The 22,490-nt window shown below is 46.4% G+C and overlaps 1 protein-coding gene across 9 annotated transcripts in view; it reads left to right on the forward strand.

The window, feature by feature from the left end:
- odr4 (odr-4 GPCR localization factor homolog) overlaps nucleotides 1–22,490 on the forward strand; it is a 139,071-nt gene that overhangs the window by 73,646 nt on the left and 42,935 nt on the right. For all 9 annotated transcript variants that reach the window (XM_070887110.1, XM_070887114.1, XM_070887107.1 and 6 more), the window contains one exon: nucleotides 1,633–1,714. In XM_070887110.1, the coding sequence (XP_070743211.1) occupies nucleotides 1,633–1,714 (82 nt within the window). The remainder of the gene's footprint in view (nucleotides 1–1,632; nucleotides 1,715–22,490) is intronic.

Consider the following 22,490-nt stretch of genomic DNA (forward strand, 5'->3'; position numbering starts at 1 on the left):
ATTGTAAGACTTTTGGGGGGCCAACTTGAGCACTGGTGATATCCTAATTTTCATAGGTTTGGTGGTCACAGAGATTGTCACTAATGGGATCCCAGATCAGAAGAGGTCCTCTCTGTCCCAGATGTTCAGAGTGAAACTTTTCCTTAGCTGTTCACAAGCCCTTCCATAAAATCCATAGATTCATGTTAGAAATATTCTTCCTTAAACATAATAAGAGCGACCAATGGTATGACATACCAGCTTCCCCCATCAGTAGGTATGCACATACTTTTCAAGCAAGACCTGCAGGGCTGAGATACATCCCTTAAAGAATCCTTTTCCGGAGAGGAATAAATAAAATTAAAGGGTATTGAACCCGGCAAAAGAAGAAAATACTGGAACAGATCCTGGGTAAATTTAGCATCCTAAAAACCTGATAAGAAGTCTGCACCTGACCCTCAACAGGGCTTTAGGTGTCAATCATTTCCATGGGCAAAATCCAACACATGGTTGTTTACCATCAATAAATCATCTCCTGCATATCAGAATACATGGATTGTATAGAACGTAAGTTTGCATTAAGGTTTTACAAAGCACTCCATTGAATCTATAGTTTCATCCCAGATGTGAATTTGGATGGCTGCATAAGTGCACTTTCTAGAGGACTGGAATAAATAACTTTATGCCTGCTGGAGGGTATCAGGTTTTACCCTCATAAGAGAAGCCTGAATTCCCACATGCAAGGTGTACTGGGAAGTCTTTGCCCACCAACAAATAGGGTTTCTCTGTATCTTAGTGCAAGAACTCCACATGCAAATGCAAGAGACTTGCAGATAAATTCTCCAAATGGTTTGCCTGATCATCTAGTGTGCTTCACCTTATTGATTTGCATAATACTATCTGCCTACATGAAAGTTCTGGCTTAAAATATCTGAAGTACCACTAACATTCAAAACTTGTTGTTTAGCTTGCCCTTCGATAGTTTAAAAAAAGCACTTATGGGCAAATACCAACCAACTTTGAAAAGTGTTTTTCGTCTGACTACCTTTAGCAATACATTGTTGAAGTTACAGTGCTGATCTTTTATCACACTGAGTTAAGCACAGTGAGTAAGTAGGACTATTTAATCACATTATTTAATAAACAAGTACAAATACTAAAAATTGTAAGCATTTTAAGCCATAATTCAACATCAGTAATGGACTACATTTTTTCCCTTGCCAAAATGTCGAAACTCTAAATGGTTGATAAGCTCCGCTGATGATGTTATCCTCTAGTCAGCTATTCTCAGTTAAGTTACCACAAACAAAACATTCATTCATGCTTAATTGTAAAATAATTTTCAACAGACTTTTATTTCAACTACAACATGTGCTATATATGTTTTACATGTCTTCATTTTTCCAAACCTACTTCCAATTAACCTTATGTAATTTTGTCCCCGGTCCTTAAAAACTGATGACTTCAGAAAAATTTAGACTGAGATAACGATTGTATTGTGGTATGATGCTTGTCATTTGGTCAGATTGCAATATTTTTTTTAAGCACAGATGAACTTTACTAACCATTTTATTACTTTGTTGAAAAATAGAGTGCTGTGTATTTCCTATAATGCCAATGTAATAGCTAATCAAAACACTCTTTTTTTCACAGGCATTAAAAAGAGATGTGCTGAACACTGTGTTTATCCGCTGTGAAATGGTATTTGAGGAACAAATTCTGAACAAAAATGTTGGTAAGTAACTGATAACCTATTGTTTTCTCACCATCTTCTTTTGTGTAGTAATGTCTGTATTAGATTTTAACCATTTTTTTTTATATGTTGTGTGACCAGGGTAATATTCAGGAATATTAGTGGTGTTTTGATATCTGTGATGAACTGTTGAGATTTTACGAATGCAGTATGTCTGCTTAACAATAATGTCATACAGTGGGATATCAGGAACTCCTCATGGCAGCATAATTAGTAGCACAACACACCACATTTTATGATGAGTTATGCAGCCCTATAGGGGCCCGAAATTCGCCACTGTAAGGATCGATTTAACTCCAAAAAGGTTTTTTTTTGCAGCTAACTAAATTTAGGGCCATTTTGCTAGTTTTGCCAGTGGTGTGGCGCCGTCCTTAAAAAATAAATAAATAAATACATTTTTAGAAAATTAAAAATAAGGGCCAATTTTTTTTGAGAACCGTTTTTGTGATGTCACTCGGGGTCAAACCCAATGATAACACCATTTTTTGCGAGTTTCCCCAATAAGGATATTATTAAGGACAGTGCTTAAAAACCACTTTTAAAAAGCTTGCCTTACCTAGTCGAGTCCGATCGAAATCGGTGTCTGGTGCCATCTTGGAAAATGGAGCTGAGTTAAAGCTTTTGGAGGGAAGGCTGCATTTACAGATTGAGCTTTTTGTGAGTTTATAATTCTTTTTTAAGGACATTTAAAGAATGGGGGCTATTCTAACTTTGTCATATGTGGTGCATGCTTATGCTGTCCTGGCTTTTCATCAAAGAAGGCTTATTCAGCAACATTATCTGTGTAATCAAAGAGGTCGCATTCTCATGAGGGAAGGCCTTACCCTGAACGAGTTTACAGGGAGAGGCACTCATACCTGCACCTGACTGAGGCATAGTGCGTTAGAAGTCTGGGCTTTCGAAAAGAGGTGGTCACAGAGATATGCCAGTTCATAAAGGCAGACATACAACCTAGAACCAGGAGGAGGACTGCACTGCCCATCGACGTCAAGGTGACTGCGGCAATTGCCTTCTATGCCTTCGGCTCCTTTCAGGCATCAGATGGGGACATATGCTGCATCTCGTAGCACATTACACATAACTGCATTCACAAGGTGACTGCTGCACTGTTTGCACACAGGGATGGCTTCATTAACTTCCGAATGACCAGGGAGGCACAGAATGAGAGGGCTGTAGGCTTTGCATGAATTGCTGGCTTCCCCAAGGTATTGGGTGCCATTGACGGTACGCACATCGCCCTGCGAGCACCTTTACAGGAGCCAGTTGTTTACCGAAACCGAAAGGGATTCCACTCGCTGAATGTACAGATCGTCTGCGATCATATTCAGCGTATCATGGCAGTAGCTGCAAAATATCTAGGGAGCATTCATGATGCTTTCATCTTGCATGAGAGTGGTGTCTCACAGATGTCTGAGCAGCAGCCAGAAGGGTAGAGCTGGATGCCAGGGGACAAAGATTACGGCCTCACCACCTGGCTCATGACCCCCCCCGCTCCCCGCAAAACGCAGACAGAAGGCGAGCGTCGCTACAATATGCGTCACATAGCCATGCGCAACATCGTCGAGAAGACAATTGGAGTGCCAAAGCAGCGTTTCCGATGCCTGGACCACTCTGGAGGTTACCCTGTAATACTCCCCTTAGCAGGTCAGTGAGTTCACTGTGGTGTACTGCATGCTACACAACTTAGCCATCATGAGAGAACAGGATTTCCCACTGTAGGACATTGCAGAACCAGCTCAGGCGAAGGGGGGTGGTGGGGAGGAGGAGGAGGGGGCTGACTACGAGAACAACGAGGAGGACGAGGAACCCATGGCACCACTACAACCCGCAGGACTTCGGGGGAGGAGACCTCGTGGACGTTACGCCATTGCAAGAGCCTTGCGTCAGCTGCTGATACTTCAGCGCTTTGCATGAAGGCTGAACGGCATGTATCATCATTGTATCCCACCCTGTTGACTATTTCCACCTGTTATTCTGCGAATGAAACACTACATAAGTTTTGTTTAGTTGAAAAAATAATTTGCAGTTTTTTAAACGTTTAAATTAACATCACTTAAATAACAATAAAAGAACAACAAAAGAACAGCACAACAACAGCAGCAGCAAACAAACTTCAGTTGCAGCCACCTCTTCCCCCCACCCCCTTATTTAAAGACTGCTGCGCCGCCCGCCCTTCTTGCCCTTGCCATTAGCTGTGCCCGTTATGCCAGGCTTAACCCTACTCCTGGTGAGACCAAGCTTATTAGTATCTCAGGTACGGCGCTCTGCTTGTTGGGTGACAGACCCAGGAGACGGCAATCGGAAGGCCCGGATTCAGCCTCTTCGGCCTGTGGATCAACCTGCAGGATTGGAGTGGGAGTGGCAACGCTTGCTACCATCAATTGCTACTGGACAATGACAGCCTGGGTATGTTTCTGCGTTGCAGAGACTATCTCCGACATGCCTGCAAATAGTGCTGCTATTCCTCCCGGCATGCCCTCCCTAATGTCAGCAAAAAGTGCTGCTATTTCTCCCTTGATCCCACCCACGGCCTCAAGGAGTGATTTTGTAAGCTGAACGCTCTCCTCACTCTTTCCCATGAGCTCTACCACCTCGCGTGGAGCCTGCATTTCAGGAGAGCGCTGTTCAGGACTTCTCCTCCTCCACCATACAGACAGGGCTGCTGCTGCCCTGGGTCTGCTTTCCTGCAACCCACTGGGACCCGCGACTTCGAAGGGTGAACAACCCACAAATATTCCCTCGTGCATAGAGCTGTTGAAAATGCTTGGTACATCGTGGCCTGCAACTCCTGCACTTGCAATATCACCATCTGATCAGCCAACCCCCTCCCCCCCCCCCCCCGAAAAATATTGTCGGGCTCCTGCTCCTCCTCATTCTCTTCCTCGTCCTCCTGATCGCCATTTGGAGATTGTTCAGTATGGTCGCGGTCGTCTGGCTCATCCACTGCTGCTTCTGGGAAGGTGGCGAGGTCTTGTCCTTCATTCTGGACGTCTGTGCAACATCTGCAAACTATAACAGAATAGACAAATTGTTAGCAGCAGGGTAGGGGGCAGGGTGACACGAGTAGGCTCACATAGCGGAGGCTCATTTGAAGGACCACGACAAATGATAGTATATTGCATAAACCGAAGCGTAGCCGACGGAGAGTACATCGCATAAACCGAAGCGTAGCCGACGGAGAGTACATCGCATAAACCGAAGCGTAGCCGACGGAGAGTACATCGCATAAACCGAAGCGTAGCCCACTTGTGCCAACCCAGACTGGATTTTGCAGGACTTGTCCTCTCTCTGCAACCTGGGCCCAGCATCCACACGGGTGGTCAATCTTTGGCACCCACCAATAATACCGGCGATTCTACTTTCCAAGGCTATTGGTGGGTGCATTCTTGCCAGACCTTCCCCTTGGCGGATCTCCACCAGTTTTCGTCCGCTCTCGGTTGTTCTGCAAAGATGACAATAGAATTTTTTTAAAGAGGGGCCTTCTGCTGTCGTGGCACACACAGATAGTCACATTTACAATTTAAGTAATTTTAGTGCATAAATAAAAACATTACTTTAACTGCTGGCAACGGTACTGCCATTTCTTCTAGCACTGCTGGCCAGTCCTCTTGATGAACCCGACTGAGGAAACCTGTTCAGTAATGCATTCCCAAGCTTGAGCTATTGCTGCTGATTTAATTTTACCAGGACCCTTCTTGCCAACCTGGGGCCATCCTCTCTCCACAGCGCCTAGCAGGGCCTCATTGGCGTCTTGGTTAAACTTCCTGGCCCATTTTCTTTCCGAATCAGACTCCAATTTTTGTTTTGCAGCTCCTGCGTGGAAGTACTCACAAATCTCCTGCAACTTACAATGGTCTTTTAAAATGGCTAATCCAGACCAGGAGGTGTACTGCGCATGCGCGGGCACACCCGTCACATGGAAAACGGGTGATTTTGTTTTCTTTTTTTGCGCATGCGCAGAACAAGCGTTATTTTTAATGTGAAAAAATGTAGTTCCGTCCTTAAAAATGGAGGTATTTTAAGGCAATGCCAAAAAATTTTAAGCTTTTGGCCTTTTTTTTGGTGCTATTTCATGCATTTTCGGCATTAAAAAATCAGCCATTAATCTGAAATAGTGCCTAAAAAACTGAGCTATTTTTCAATGTGGAATTTCTAGTCTCTCGCCTCCTAGTGCAGATTCACACTTATACTTATCAGTTGTTTAATGATTAACTGGCTGCCATCCTTCTGGAGGATAGTGCAGATAGGATCTCTTTTCAGTCATGTTGCCTGCAAGATAACATGCTCAATAGATGGAAGATTGGGACTGAGTCAACCCTCGGTGTTAGACACTGTAATCTGATACCTGACCAGGCAAATCTACCATATTCTAGGGCACTGTTGATAATTGATCAGCCACACTGACTCATTACTGAGCCTTGGAGTGTAAATCTATCATTTGGGGGTGGCGTTCTTTGCATTCAGCTCTAGATAACCCTGCAAGCCAATGCACCAACAGCTAGGATGATCATAGCTGAACAAACCTTGAGCAGCTTACCAGCACTCTGGTGAATTGTGCCATTCCAGCTGATTAAGCTCCAGCAATACTACTGTGCATAGTTGGGAATCCTTTAGCCTTGGTTGTTGCCAAGTTGCTCCTAAGCTCTCTAAGTTCAAGTAAGTGTGGTGTATCTTTACAGGGAGACATTGCTCTATTTCAGGCAAACAGGAACTCTATCTGTATGAATTTCTCAGCAGGTTGGTTTGGAACTCTTATACATAGTGATAGGTCCATGTATGCGGCAGGCATTTGGCTAAGCATAAAAATGCAAGAATACTGTAGCTCAAAAGGTGTGCAGTTATACTAGGACTGGGAAGTCAAATCATCTGATGGGAGTGATAAAAAATTAATGAATTTCAGTTACAGGGATCTAGCTAATTTAAATGGGGTGAACCATATAAGGTATATACAGATTTTTTTTAAAATATGTTTATGCATTGCGAGAAATATTGGAAATAAAATCCTAATTTACAGACACATGTTTCCATAGAAATTTAGATACCATTGGTATCTCTGAAATCTGGTTGGATAACAGTGATGAATCAGACGTGTAATTCAAAGGTTATGGGCTCAATTTTCCCCAGTGATTTGCATCATTTTTTTGGAACAGGCTGCTTTTTCTGGCTTAACTAAAAATCCAGTTTCCCCAATCAATTTGCACCAGTGTAACTCATTTAGTTACGTTTTATTTAGGTAGGTTTTTTTTTCATACAAAGGGGGCGTAACCAGCCACCAACGGCAATTCTGGCCATTTAATTAACTTTGGCCAGCTGATAGTTACTCCATTTCTGCTTAGGCCAGCGTATGTTGCCTCTCGAGAAAACCCTTGCGGAGAGTTAAAGAAATTGACGCAGGTAAGTAAATCAGAGGCCATTCGGCCTGGGCTAGGGGCGGGAAGCAGAGCGGACCAGGGGAAAGCACTCACTCGGGGACCGGAGAGGGTTGGCGAGGGAGGGAGTGCACTGACCGGCACTCACTTGGGGTTAAACAGCTTCCCACTGGTTCTGTAGTTTAGTTCCACTCCAGCGGGGAGCTTGTTGACTGTGAGGTGGAGCATGGCAGTGAGGACGATTGAGAAGAAGGTCCAGGCCCAGGTCCAAGATCACCCCAACCTCTGTGGTTAAGCTGCATTATGTGAACGACGCCTGCATCTGCACACATTCTGAGGCTGAACTCCAGGATATAGTCGATGTATTCACCAAGGCATATGAAAGCACGGGCTTTATGCTTAACATCCGTAAGACAAAGGTCCTCCGCCAGCCGGTCCTTGCCGCACAGCACTGCCACCCAGTCATCAAGATTCACGGCGCAGCCCTCGACAACGTGAACCACTTCCCATACCTCGGGAGCCTTTTATCAACAAAGGCAGACATTGATGCGGAGATTCAACATCGCCTCCAGTGCACCAGTGCAGCCTTTGGACGCCTGAGGAAAAGAGTGTTCGAAGACCTGGCCCTCAAATTTACCACCAAGCTCATGGTCTACAGGGCTGTGGTAATACCCTCCCTCCTGTATGGATCAGAGGCATGGATGATGTACAGAAGACACCTCAAGTCGCTGCAGATATATCACCAACGATGTCTCCGCACGATCCTGCAAATCCCCTGGGAGGACAGGCGCACCAACATCAGTGTCCTCGCCCAGGCTAACATCCCCAGCATTGAAGCACTGACCACACTCGATCAGCTTCACTGGGCAGGCCACACAGTTCGCATGCCAGACATGAGGCTCCTTAAGTAATTGCTCTATGCGGAGCTCCTTCACGGCAAACGAGCCAAAAGTGGGCAGCAGAAACGTTACAACGATACCCTCAAAGCCTCCCTGGTAAAGTCGACATCACCACTGACACCTGGGAGTCCCTGGCCGAAGACCACCCTAGGTGGAGAAAGTCCATCCAGGAGGGCATTGAGCTCTTCGAATCTCAACGGCAAGAGCGTGAAGAGGTCAGGCGCAGGCAGCGGAAAGAGCGTGCGGTAAATCAGTTCCACCTTCCCCCGACGAATATCTGTCCCACCTGTGACAGGGTCTGTGGCTCTCGCATTGGATTGTTCAGCCACCAATCTTCCTTTGTCATTTAATCCCACCTTCACAAAAATTACAAGCCCTTTAGGAGTGGAAGCAAGTCTTCCTCAATCCTGAATGACTCACTCAGGGCCACAGCGGACCGGGACCGGCAGTCACTCGGGGACCGGAGAAGGTCAGCGGGGGAGGGAGCGCACTTACTGGCAAGCCCTTCGGCCTGGGCTAGGGATGGGAAGTGGAACGGACTGGGGGAAAGCACTCACTCGGGGACCGGAGAGGATTGGCGGGGGAGGGAGCAACTGTTTTATGCAGAAAGACCTGGGCATGGAGATGCCTCTCGAAGTAGCTGTTTTGGAGGTAAAAGAACATGGAGTATCAGGAGGACCATTACTCAGATAACTCCTCAGTGATGGCAGAAGAATGAATCCAAACTCAACTTATCAATAAAGTGTTTGCAACTGTTTAACAATCTCCCTTTGTCATTTAATCCCACCTTCACAAAAATTACAAGTCCTTTAATCCAGTACCATCACATCGGAATTCTTTGGCTCTACATGGTCATCCAAACCTACATAACATGAATAATAACCAAGCATGACATAAGTCCACAGTTTTCTATATGACTATAATTTCTATGAATAACTAATTACAAGCAACTTAAAAGTGACCATAAACCATCCATTCTTTCCTTATTCTATGTGTACCCTGGATAGCTAGCTGCGCCCGCTTAAGATCCTGGTCCCGGTCTGGAGGCCTCTCGATTGCCAGCTCGGAGCTGTACTGTGCATGCGCGTCCATTGCAGCGATGTCAAAAACTTCAGTGTTTTTCCCCGCGCATGCGCAGAAGGACTGGCAGCGTTTTTCGGCGCAGACAGCAGGCTCCACCCCTCGAGGCGACTGGCCACGCTGCGCAGCTCCGGATTACAGTATAAACATCGGGGAAAGTTTGGACATGTTTTTCTGGCGCGTTTATGGACCTAAATAACCGGCACAACTCTGGCAATACACCAGAAAACGGGCTTGGGCAAAATTGAGGCCTATGTAAGTATAGATTGGGTCACAAAGAAAGGACTCATCTGTTTAAGTTCCCCGTCTCTAATCGTGGGTGCATTTTAGCCCAAATGACAAGTTCAAACTGCTCGTTTAAAGTTACCTGTGGTGAGCCCACAATGCAACCACCAACTGTGCTTGTTACTTGATTTCACTGAGCCCTGTAAATCTGCTCACATTTGGCTTCCCACCTCCTGGAATTCTCTGCCATTAGGACAGTGCTGCTCCACTGGACTACACTGTAAGACTCGACCACTGTGATTCTGATCTGCTATTCAGTAGCTTCAAGTTTTATGGTAACTTGTCTAGCCCACAGCCTATCCTGCTGCTGTTACCTGCTGAGATTCTGACTGTCATTCAGTGCACTACTGGTTTTTAGCTTTAATTTGCTGCAATATAAAGGAAAGAGAGCAGGGCACTGCAAATGGCCGCCGTTCTGGAGATGAGGTGACTGGACACTGCAAATGGCTGCCATTCTGGAGAAGAGGTGACTACAAATGGCCGCCAGCCTCGAGATAGAGAGTGCCGACTGGGCACAATTTCACTCTTGCGGTGAAGTCCACACAACTCTCGACGTAACTCTCTCGACCGCATTGACAAACGGCGCTTATTGTTTGCTTGGCAGCCTGTGTTTTCAGGACATCAGTGAGCAGAACGGTTCCTCCCACCCACAAGACCCAGTTGGTACTCGCACCACTCCCGCATGGAGCTGAGACGAGTACACGGACGGGAAGGGTTGATCTGCGGGTCCCCGCCGGGATGCTGCCATTCCCTTCAGCTGCCCTGAGTTGAGGGGGAAGAGGACAGTCGGCCATTGCTGCACCCTCCTGGTCACTTTTCCGGAGAGCGTGGCTGTGCAGATGCCCCCGAAGGAGTGTTCAGACTCGGTTGTGATGCACCCCACAGTTCAATAGCCCGCTGTCACTCGTTGATCAGACTGGAGAACGGCCATTTGAGCAGGGTGGGTGAGGATGCCTGTTGCCTGAAGGACTGTCCTCTAGTGAGAAGGAACTGCCTTCGGAGAGCGGGTGATGGGGTGGGAGCGCGGGGACGATAGTGAGCAGAATTCCCCCAGTAGCCGCCTGTTGACTCGCCCCTTTTTGGTTCCCACTGCCTTTGTAGACCACAAAATGAGGCGATACCTGAATACCAAACGACTTTGAAGACCCCCACCTCGCTGTTAATTGATATAGTCATTCCTTATATGAAAAAGAAACGTATGAAGTAATTGTAAAATGTATCTGTATATAACTCTTATTTAGGGCTGGATAGAAATTACCTGTACAACCAAATTACTCTCTGGTCACGGATGTTAAATTATCTGTTTAAATGTCACCACTGAAAGTTAAGCGGGTGGGCGAATTTTAAAAAAAAATGTAACCTTTGCTTAACGTTTTCTGAGTGCAAAAAGACTGGAACACTTCCCTTCCGATCCTCTCTTTGGGCCTACATGTCTTCCCTTAGTTTTGTTGAAAATAAAGTCTGCTCCGTGCAGCTCCCTCATCCCCCTTCAAACCCCCATCAACAGACTCTAGTATTCCCTCCCTCTCTCCCTCTGTCCTGAGCGGGCTGCGCGGTATGTGATGCTGATCGATAACCAAACGTGACAAAGGATTAAATTGTTCCTTCCTCTGAATCTGCTTTTCACGCCAGCGACACTTTTTTCTCTTTCCCTGATCGTAGTCTGGAAGGTCGGTGCCCACAAGCCAGCTCCCTAGGCGTCTACGCTTCTCAAAACCAGCTTCCCCCATCCTGTGCAGACCCAGCTCTTCGTGGATTTACACTTCTGCAGATACATGGAACCTAATTTAGCACCGTAAACCAATAAACCTCTGTGTCACTGTGCCTTTTGTCAGAAACCACATTTGTGCGAGTTAGTGGGTTTTCCATTGCGGTTACAGCGGGCGAGGGACAAAGATCTGAGGGATCAAGGGGTATGGAGAGAAAGCAGGAAAGGGCTACTGAGGGTGAGTGATCGGCCATGACTCGAAGGGCCGAATGGCCTACCCCTGCACCTATTTTCTATGTTTCTATATGGGTCCTAGCCAGAAATTCACTTCTGGGCCGAAGTCCATTTCTTCGCTACTTCTGGATATTATAGAAACCTCCATCTTCGCTGTAGTTTTCTACGGTGTCGGTATTCTCTGCTGGGTCATCTCAATTCTATTATCTTGTCTGCTGTTGCATTCTCAGTTTTCTGCTCCTCTGACGGGAATTTTTCATTCTACGCTGAGCTCGCTCTAATCTCTTTCTGCTAGTTCCCACTCCAGACTCTGCTCCACTGCTGCCAAATGACCGTTGCTCTACCGTTTTAGGCCTGCTTCCCACTGTCGCTGACTCCATTTCATCCCCCCCTCTGCTATACTGGATCCGATGGTGTGTACCAAGGGCACTACTGGATCAACCTCTGCTGTTCCACGACCGATTCTCCACACCTCCTTAGCTCTTCATTTTCCATGGGTATATCTCTAGCAATGCGTCCTCCGATACTCAACCGTTCAAATAACTCCTGGACTCACTTGCCCTCCACACTTGTCTCCGAACCTGGACAATAGTTTGTTGATAAATACATCAATTTCACCCCACTACTAACTTTAACTTTGGACTGCCTCCTATTGTCTTCTCTCTATTCTCCATTTACTACAACACACATCTATCCTAATAAGAACATAAGAACATCATAAATAGGAGCAGGAGTAGGCCATACGGCCCCTCGAGCCTGCTCCGCCATTCAATAAGATCATGGCCGATCTGATCATGGACTCAGCTCCACTTCCCTGCCCGCTCGCCATAACCCCTTATCCCCTTATCGTTTAAGAAACCATTTATTTCTGTCTTAATTTTACTTAATGTCCCAGCTTCCACAGCTCTCTGAGGCAACGAATTCCTCAGATTCACAACCCTCAGAGAAGAAATTTCTCCTCATCTCAGTTTTAAATGGGCGGCCCCTTATTCTAAGATCATGCACTCTAGTTCTAGTCTCCCCCATCAGTGGAAACATCCTCTCTGCATCCACCTTCATAATCTTGTACGTTTCGATAAAATCACCTCTCATTCTTCTGAATTCCAATGAGTAGAGGCCCACCTCCTCAACCTTTCCTCATAAGTCAACCCCCTCATCCCAGGAATCAACCTAGTGAACCTTCTCTGAACTGCCTCCAAAGCAAGCATATCCTTTCGTAAATATGGAAATCAAAACTGCACGCAGTATTCCAGGTGTGGCCTCACCAGACCCTGTACAGCTGTGTAACAAGACTTCCCTGCTTTTATACCCTACTCTTTACTGATTGCCAACCAGAGAATGAACCATTTATCCCGACTCTCTGTTTGTTTCCTGTTTGTTAGCCAATCGTCTATCCATGCTAAATATTACCCCCAACTCTTTGAATCTTTGTCATGCTTATGTCACCTGACTTTCCCCATGTCCATTTGCTTGCGCATTTTGGCTGCCGCTCCAACCTAAGCCCATCACTTCTATCTCCCTTTTTCTTCTTTTCTCTTCAAGGTTCGGGTCCTCTCTCCTGTCGTTATGCCTACTTTCATTTCTCCTCCCGTAGATACTCTACCCCTCCCCCCACAAATCCTTAAACCAACCCCTCGACCTTCCACCTCCCCAAATTGCTTTCCTCCTTTAAAACCTTCCTTAAAATCCACCTCTTTGACCAAATGTTTGGTCACCCCAAATAATGGCCCAGAATTTGCAGTCGGAGGCTTCCCACGGATGGATGCCTCCGACCTCAAAAATTTCTACGAAAGTACCTGGTGGTCTCGCAGATTCAGAGACTTGCGGTCCTGGGCCTCTACGCAAAGGCCTACATAGAGGCACACATATCAAAGCAGCGTATGGACTTTGTGCGCATCACTGGGATCACGTGGGCCAGTCCAACCTAGCAGAGTAGGGGGATCCCCATTCATACTTATGTGAGTTCCATATATACGGAACTACCATAAGTGTGAATGGAATACCCCCAAAAACATACAAACACTGAAAATAAATTAAAAAACATCACATATTTAAAATTAATCAAAATGGAATTTAATTAATTATTTAATACAGAAATTTAATTTTTTGAAAAATAAATGTACTTATTTTAGAGGATCTATAAATAAACTTACTTTATTTAATACAATTTTAAATGTTTAAATTATTGAAAAAATTATGTGCTTTAAAAGCCGTACGCCTGCTTTTATCAGTTGTAAGAATTTGAAGGACATTCGCTGGGCAGGAGTTGGGCCTGCACGCAGAGACCCTTTAGTTTCGGAGACGTGTGATCTGTCGAGAGATCGCATGTTCCGGTTTTAGGCGCATGCGCTTCACAAGCCTAAACCCAGAACTTAGGGGACCCCATGGGCGCGTGCGCCACTCGTACCCGCCTGTGGGGAGTGCGAATTCAAGCCCAATATCTCTTTTAGTGGCTCAGTTTCCATTTTTTTTTTCGCGTCTCAGAAATACCGACGGTCATTGTTTTTCACATTAAGTCACTATATAAATGCAAGTTGTGTAAAAGATTAAATTGTCAAGAAAATAGAGAAAATGTAAAAGCAGTTAAGGGAACTAAAACCAATATTAGGAATTACAAAATGTCATTTGAGACCCAATTTCTGCAGCGCTGAAGGAAGGGGTAACAGCCTTGTCCTCTAGCCACACACATTGGGTAATCACAGGTATGTTGACCACGATTATCCAACCTTGAATTTTAATGGAGGGAAAAGTGTGAGCTGTGCACCCGTGATTTCCCAATATGTACTGCCAATGAGCAAGCCTACCTGCCAAAGTGCTTTAGAAAAAAGGACAGTCATCAATTGCATTAGTGATGGCGAGGCTTTTTTGGCTATGTTAGTAGTCAGTGAATAATAATTGACCACATTAGTCATTTGGAGGATTTTTCAGGATAAGTTATCAATGAGGATGCAGACATGCTTGATGAGCTAAATCATTACCGTGCATTATTTTTCACTACTGAAGAAATTGCCACGGACTCAGTTTTACAGAATAAAGGTGTAGAAAAATTTCTTCATTAGTAGTAGCCACAGAAATGGTTCTAAGATTAAGGTGCTTAAGATTTGCAACGTTACAGGACCCAATTCCATTTACCCCAGAGTGTACAGGGAAATGGGAGAGCTCATACATGCAATACCTCATTGTGGGTTGTTTCCCACAGATTGGAGAGTGGCTTATTTGGCCCTATTATTTAAGAGGTGAGAAATCGGATCATAGGAATAGACCCTTTGGCTTTGACTTTTGTGCCGGGGAAGCTGTTGGACAGCATTATACAGGTAGTGACATAACCATTTTGAATAATTAGGGTTATTTGAAGAAACAAAGATTTAGATGGGGATATTATTGTGTTCCTAACACAGATGAGGCTGCACACAGGGAGGTTAAAGTAACAGTGGCCTCAGTCTTTAATAAGACACTCCAGAATGAGGAACAGGCTTTAGGGGCCGCCTTATATACAGTGCTCCCAAGGGATGCTGGGATCCCTTGGGACTGCAGGGGATGAGCTCCCTGGTGGCGGAACATGGGAGTGCATACTTTACAGATACGCAACATCACTCCCCCCCCCCCCCCCCCCACCCCCCACCAAAGTCAAAGTGAAAATTATTTACAAGGTGAGGCCGTCGAGAGCCTTTCTTTCCCTGGTGGACCGCCTCGGTACTAATGTCTGTTCTGGTGTGTTGGCTGTGCGCTCGCTGGGCTGGCGTGTTGCTGGCCCTGCAGGGCTGCTAGGTGAGCCTGGCCTTGTTGGGCTGTTGGGCGTGATGGGTTAGATTTCCTGGTCCGGCGTGGTGTCGTTGATCCTTTGGGTGTGTGTTATGGGCTCGAAAAAGGTGGTGCCTGCTGTGGGTTGTTCAGGGCAGTCTGTGAACCGCAGCCTCGTTTGGTCCAGGTGCTTTCTGCACATTTGTACATTGTCCAGTTTGACTACAAACACCCTATTCCCTTCTTTAGCTATCACCGTGCCCACAATCTACTTGGGACCATGTCCATAATTTAGCACATACACAGGGTCATTCACTCAATTTCCCGTGACATAGTGGTGCGACCATCGTTTACATTTTGTTGTTGCTGCCGCCTGCTCTCTACCTGATCGTGTAGATTGGGGTGAACCAGCGAGAATCTGGTTTTAAGTGTCCTTTTCATGAGTAGCTCAGCCGGGGGCACCCCTGTGAGCGAGTGGGGTCTCGTGCGATAGCTGAGCAGTACTCGGGACAGGCGGGTTTGGAGTGAGTCTTCTGTGACTCGTTTAAGGCTCTGTTTGATGGTTTGTACTGCCCGCTCTGCCTGCCCATTGGAGGCTGGTTTAAAAGGGGCCAAGGTGACATGTTTGATCCCATTGCAGGTCATGAATTCTTTAAATTTGGCACTGGTGAATCATGGCCCGTTGTCACTGACCAGTAGGCCAGGCAGGCCATGGGTGGCAAACATGGCCCTCAGGCTTTCAATGCTGGCAGTGGCGGTGCTTCCCGACATTATTTCACATTCAATCCATTTTGAAAAAGCATCCACCACCACCAGGAACATTTTACCGAGAAACGGGCCCGCATAGTCGACATGGATCCTTGACCATGGTCTGGAGGGTCAGGACCACAAACTTAGTGGTGCCTCTCTGGACGCATTGCTCAACTGAGCACATATGCTGCATTGCCGTACACAGGACTCTAAGTCATAGTCGATACTGGGCCTCCACATGTGGGATCTGGCTATCACTTTCATCATTACTATACCCGGGTGTGTGCTGTGGAGATCCGAGATGAATGTCTCCCTGCCCTTTTTTGGTAGCACTACGAGGTTACCCCACAACAGGCAGTCTGCCTGAATGGACAGCTTGTCCTTTTGCCGCTGGATAGGCTTGATTGGCTCTTGCATTTCAACGGGGATGCTGGCCCAGCTCCCATGCAGTACAGTTTTTTACTAGGGACAGCAGAGGATCTTGGCTGGTCCAAGTCCTAATCTGGCGGGCTGTGACAGGTGATTTATCATTTTCAAACGCTTCCATGACCATCAACAAGTCTGCAGGCTGCGCCATTTCCACCCCCGTGGTAGGCAATGGTAGCCGACTGAGAGTATCCGCACAATTCTCGGTGCCTGGCCTGTGGCGGATGGTATAGTTATACGCTGATAGCGTGAGTGCCCACCTTTGTATGCGGGCTGAGGCATTAGTATTTATCCCCTTGTTTTCAGCGAACAGGGATGTGAGGGGCTTGTGATCGGTTTCCAGCTCAAATTTGAGGCCAAACAGGTACTGATGCATTTTCTTTACCCCGAACACACACGCTAATGCCTCTTTTTCAATCATGCTGTAGGCCCTCTCGGTCTTAGACAAGCTCCTGGAAGCATAGGCGACAGGTTGCAACTTCCCCGCAACGTTACCTTCTTGTAATACACACCCGACTCCATATGACGAAGAGTCACATGCTAGCACAAGTCTTTTACATGGGTTATACAATACAAGCAGCTTGTTGGAGCATAAAATGTTTCTGACTTTCTCAAAAGCAATTACTTGGTTTTTTCCCCCATACCCAGTTCTCACCTTTGCACAATAACACATGTAGGGGCTCTAAAAGGGTCCTTAACCCCGTTAGGAAGTTACCAAAATAGTTGAGGAGTCTCAGGAACGACCGCAGCTCCGTGACGTTCTGTGGCCTGGGCGCGTTCATGATAGCTTCTGTCTTGGCGTCTGTGGGCCGAATGCCGTCTGCCGCGATCCTTCTCCCCAAAAACTCCACTTCTGTTGCCATGAAGACGCATTTCGACCTCTTCAGCCGCAGCCCTATGCGATTCAGTCGCTGGAATACCTCCTCCAGGTTTTGTAGGTGCTCGGTGGTGTCCCGACCCGTGACCAATATGTCGTCCTGAAAGACCACCGTGTGTGGTACCAACTTGAGTAGGCTCGCCATGTTTCTCTGGAAGATCGCTGCAGCCAACGGAATTCCAAACAGGCATCTGTTGTAGATGAACAGTCCCTTGTGCGTGTTGATGCAGGTGAGGCCCTTCGAAGACTCCTCCAGCTCCTGCGTCATGTAGGCCGAAGTCAGGTCGAGCTTGGTGAGCGTCTTGCCTCCTGCCAGCGTCGCAAATAGGTCGTCTGCCTTAGGTAGCGGGTATTGGTCCTGTAGCGAGAAACGATTAATAGTTACTTTATAATCGCCGCAAATCCTGAACGTGCCATCACTTTTGAGTACTGGAACAATCAGGCTGGCCCACTCGCTGAATTCCACTGGGGAGATGATGTCCTCGTGTTGCAGCCTGTCCAGTTCGATTTCCACTCTCTCCCTCATCATGTGAGGTACCGCTCGCGCCTTGTGGTGAATGGGTCGTGCTTCTGGGACCAAGTGGATCCGCACCTTCGCCCCGGAAAAGTTTCCAATGCCTGGCTCAAAAAGGGAAGGAAATTTATTAAGAACCTGGGTACATGAGGCCTCATCGACATGTGATAGCACTCGGATGTCATCCCAGTTCCAGCGGATTTTGCCCAGCCAGCTCCTTCCAAGCAGTGTGGGGCCATCGCCCGGGACAATCCAGAGTGGCAGTTCGTTCACCGTGCCCCCATAGGTGACCTTGACCATGGCGCTGCCCAGGACAGTGATAAGCTCTTTGGTGTACGTTCTCAGTTTTGTGTGGATGGGGCTCAGGGCTGGTCTGAATGCCTTGTTGCACCACAGTCTCTCAAACATCTTTTTACTCATGATGGATTGGCTTGCGCCAGTGTCCAGTTCCATGGCTACGGGTAAGCCATTCAATTTTATGTTTAGGATTATAGGTGGACATTTCGTCGAAAATGTGTGCACCCCGTGTACTTAAGCATCTGCCTCCTCTCTCTGAGGCTCGTAATTGCTTTGGTCCACCATGGACTGATCTTCCTCTGCCACGTGGTGGTTCGCAGGTTTTGCAGAGCTTGCAGCTCGTTTGCAAGCTCGTTGGAGGTGCCCCATTGTTCCACAGCTCTTGCAAACATACCCTTTGAAGCGGCATGAATAGGCTGAATGGAAGCCTCCACAATGCCTTGCATTCATCCTTTGTTGGGGACTCTGAGTCATCTGGGTCACCTGAGGCCTACTGGCAGTTGCAGACTTGTGGGTTCTGCCCTGTACATTTCTGCTTGCAAACACAGTTCCAGTTAATTTATGAACATTGCTAGCACTTGTGTGCTGAGAGATTTGTTTGGTGTTATCACTGGTGGACATAAACGCCTGTAATATCGCGATGGCCTTACTGCGGGTCGGTGTTTTCGTGGGATGGTCTCGTGGCCAATGCCCAGTACAAAAAGGTCTCTGAGCATTTGCTCCAGGTAACCATCAAACTCACATTGTGCTGCAAGTTGCCTTAGCTCGGCGATGTAGCTCGCCACTTCCTGACCTTCAGATCGCTGGCACGTGTAGAACCGATACCTCGCCATCAGCACGCTCTCCCTCGGGTTAAGATGCTCCCGAACCAGTGTACACAGCTCCTCATATGACTTATCTGTGGGTTTCACCGGACCAGAAGATTCTTCATGAGGCTGTCGGTCGGTGCCCCGCAGACTGTGAGGAGGACCGCTCTCCTTTTTGCAGCGCTTCCTTCTCCGTCCTGCTCGTTGGCTACAAAGTACTGGTCTAGCTGTTCGACATAGGCTTCCCAGTCCTCGCCCTCTGAAAACTTCTCCAGGATGCCCACAGTTTGCTGCATCTTTGCGTTGGATTCGTATTCTCGTCGCCAGTTATTGTGTTCCTAACACAGGGAGGTTAAAGTAACCGTGACCTCAGTCTTTAACAAGACACTCCAGAGTGAGGAACAGGCCTTAGAGGGGCTGGCTTATATACAGTGTTCCCAAGGGATGCTGGGATCCCTTGGGACTTCAGGGGATGAGCTCCCTGGTGGCGGAACATGGGAGTGCATGCTTTACAGATACACAACAGATCTGATTAAAGATTTTAAAATGATGAGGGGTTTGAAAAGTGAAAACACATACCCAACATAGCTTTAGGAAACTGAGGTCCTACTTCACTAGCTTGATTGTGTTCTTTGAGGAAATGACTAGAATTATGGATGAAGATGGTCTGGTTGATGTTCTACACCTTAACTTCCAAAAAGCATTTAATAAGATGTTGCATAGCTGGCTATTAGATCAAATTATGTCTCATGGGATTATAGTGCAGTTATTATATTGTATAGGTTGCTGATTGAAATCGTGTAAGCTGAGGGTTGTTATTAATGGGAGTGGATCTGATTGAGGCAAAGTTGCGTGTGGAGCAGGGCTTTGATTTGGGGCCTTAGCTGTTCATCATTTTCATTAATGATCTAGAGGAGGGCCAAATGGAACATCGAAAATAGGTGCAGGAGTAGGCCATTCGGCCCTTCGAGCCTGCACCACCATTCAATATGATCATGGCTGATCATGCAACTTCCGTACTCCATTCCTGCTTTCTCTCCATAACCCTTGATTCCTTTAGCCGTAAGGGCCATACCTAACTCCCTTTTGAATATATCTGACGAACTGGCCTCAACAACTTTCTGTGGTAGAGAATTCCACAGGTTCACAATTCTCTGAGTGAAGAAGTTTCTCCTCATCTCGGTCCTAAATGGCTTACCCCTTATCCTTCGACTGTGACCCCTGGTTCTGGACTTCCCCAACATCGGGAACATTCTTCCTGCATCTAACCTGTCCAATCCCGTCAGAGAATTTTATATGTTTCTATGAGGTCCCCTCTCATTCTTCTAAGTTCCAGTGAATATAAGCCTAGACGATCCAGTTTTTCTTCATATGTCAGTCCTGCCATCCCGGGAATCAGTCTGGTGAACCTTCGCTGCACTCCCTCAATAGCATTCTTAAATTCACAGATAAAACAAAAATGTTCACAGGAATTAGTAAACAGGGCAAAACAATATGTTGCAAGCCAATTTAGGTAAGTTAGGTGAATGGGCCTTTGTGTGCCATTTCATGTGGACAAATACACTGTCATAGACTTGGTATTGGGAAATTCCAGGCATATCTTTACTCTGCAAGGGTGTCTGTTAAAGGGAACTGATCAAGAAAGAGACCTGAAGTTCGTAGTTGTTCACTTGTTAAAGATGCCCAAGCAGTGTGAAGTGGCTATAAGGAAAGCAAATAAGATTTTAGCTTATATGACTAGAACCATTGAGTACAAAATGAAGAGCACCAAACTTGAGCTATATGACTGGTACATCCACACTTGAAGTATGTGTCCAGTTTTGGTTCCTGCATTTGATGAAGGATACTGAGACACTGAAGAGAGTGCAGAGGAGGGCAACTAGAATTACACCACATTTTAAAGCTTTTTAGTATGAGGATAAAGTCCAAGGAATAGGATTATTTACTTTGGATTGATAACATGGATTTAAGGGGATATGACTTATAAGGGGATAATGACTTTAAGATTTTAAAATGATGAGGGGTTAGAGATTTTTTTTGGAATGATAGTATAGTATAGTATTAGGCAGTCCCTCGTATCGAGGATGATCCGCTTCCACACCAAAAAGGGATGCGTTCACAGGTGTTTCAATGAAAGATCTGACATTCTAGGTCCCGAACTACATGTTGAAGGGTGGAAGATGCCTGTGTGTGGATTCTTTTAAATGGGGTGGCTGTTGCACACCAGCCACCACAAGGGCTTGACAGAGCTAGACATCCAGTGGCAAGGGTTAACCAAGACAACTGGAGGCCAAGCTCCACTGGGCCCTTGCCTTTCTGGGCCCCGAACCCTCGCCTCTCCTGGGCCCCAATCACAACGCTCCTGGGTATGATGGCATGATTCAAGGTCATGCCTACAAAAACAGGAATTGAATTAAATATGAGAAGAGTCGTCATCTTCCACAACAAGATGCTGAAATATAAGTATGGAGTTGCTGCAGTCCTTTAAAAGGGTATTTGGCAAGTTCCTGGAAGAAGAGGACCTTTCCAGTTATAGGAATAAAAAGAAAGACTTACATTTACATAGTGCCTTTCACGACTTCAGGCCGTCCCAAAACGCCTTATAGCCAATTAAGTACTTTTAAAGTGTTATTGTTGTAATGTAGGAAATGTGGCAGCCAATTTGCGCACACAAGTTCCAATGACAATGAGATAAATGACCAAATAATCTGTATTTTAGGTGTAGTTGAGTGAAAAATATTGGCCAGGACACTAGAAAAACTCCCTTCCTCTTCTTCAAAAAGTACCATGGGATCTTTTACGTCCATCTTGATTTAACGTCTGGTCCGAAAGATGGAGCATCCGAAAGTGCAGCATTCACTCAGTATGGCACTGGAGTGTCAGTCTGGATTATGTGCTGAAGTCTCTCGAGTGGGATTTGAACTCAGACTCAGAGGCGAGAGATCTACCACTGAGCCACAGCTGACCGCTTTTAGTTTTCTTTTGGGTCTTCATATTCCATTTCCTTCTCACACTCTTCATCTGCCGCTCTTCTTCAGCTTCTTGCATTTAAGGCTCATCTTCTGGATAGGTTTATCATTTTTCTCTCTGCTACATTTATACAGTGTATCGCTCTCACTGTCCCTGGGTATGTGCTTCTTCCTCTGCACTTCGGTTTTTGTCTTGTTGCTTTTGCTGTTTATCTTACAGACTCACGCAGTCTTTCTCCTGCAGATGTGTTTCTGCTCTTTAGCACCCCCCCCCCCCCCCCCCTTCACCCAATTACATGCACAGGTTGAACCTCCTTTATCCGGAACCCTCAGGACCTGGCCTGTTCTGGATAAGGGATTTTTCCGGACGAGGGGTGGTCACGTTAAGTTGGATGGTACTGAGCATGGGGATATCGGGGCTGGGAGTGCAGTAGAGAGATCATGGGGGGGTGGGGGGAGGGGGAGCCAGTGGACTGTGGGGTCAGGCCAGCAATTGCGGGAGTCGGTCGAGAGGAAGGACTTCAATTTGTCCATGTCGGAGTGGCCGGGAATGGTTCTGGATGATGGGTGGTTCCGGATAAGGGAGTTCTGGATAAGGGAGGTTCAACCTGTACTGCCTTTTTCAAGTAAATGCTACATGATCTCTGTTGCATGGATTAATTGGCCTGATGAGATTTTTAAAACTGTGAAGGATTATTGTAACATGAATAAGGAAAGACTATTTCCTCTGCTGGGCAGTCATTCAAAATTGTCACTAAGAGAGTGAGGAGAATTTTCTTTTTACAGAGAGTTGCTAGGGCATG

Source organism: Pristiophorus japonicus, chromosome 8 (genome assembly GCF_044704955.1).
Source record: "Pristiophorus japonicus isolate sPriJap1 chromosome 8, sPriJap1.hap1, whole genome shotgun sequence".
In the NCBI taxonomy this organism is placed as follows: Eukaryota; Metazoa; Chordata; class Chondrichthyes; family Pristiophoridae; genus Pristiophorus; species Pristiophorus japonicus.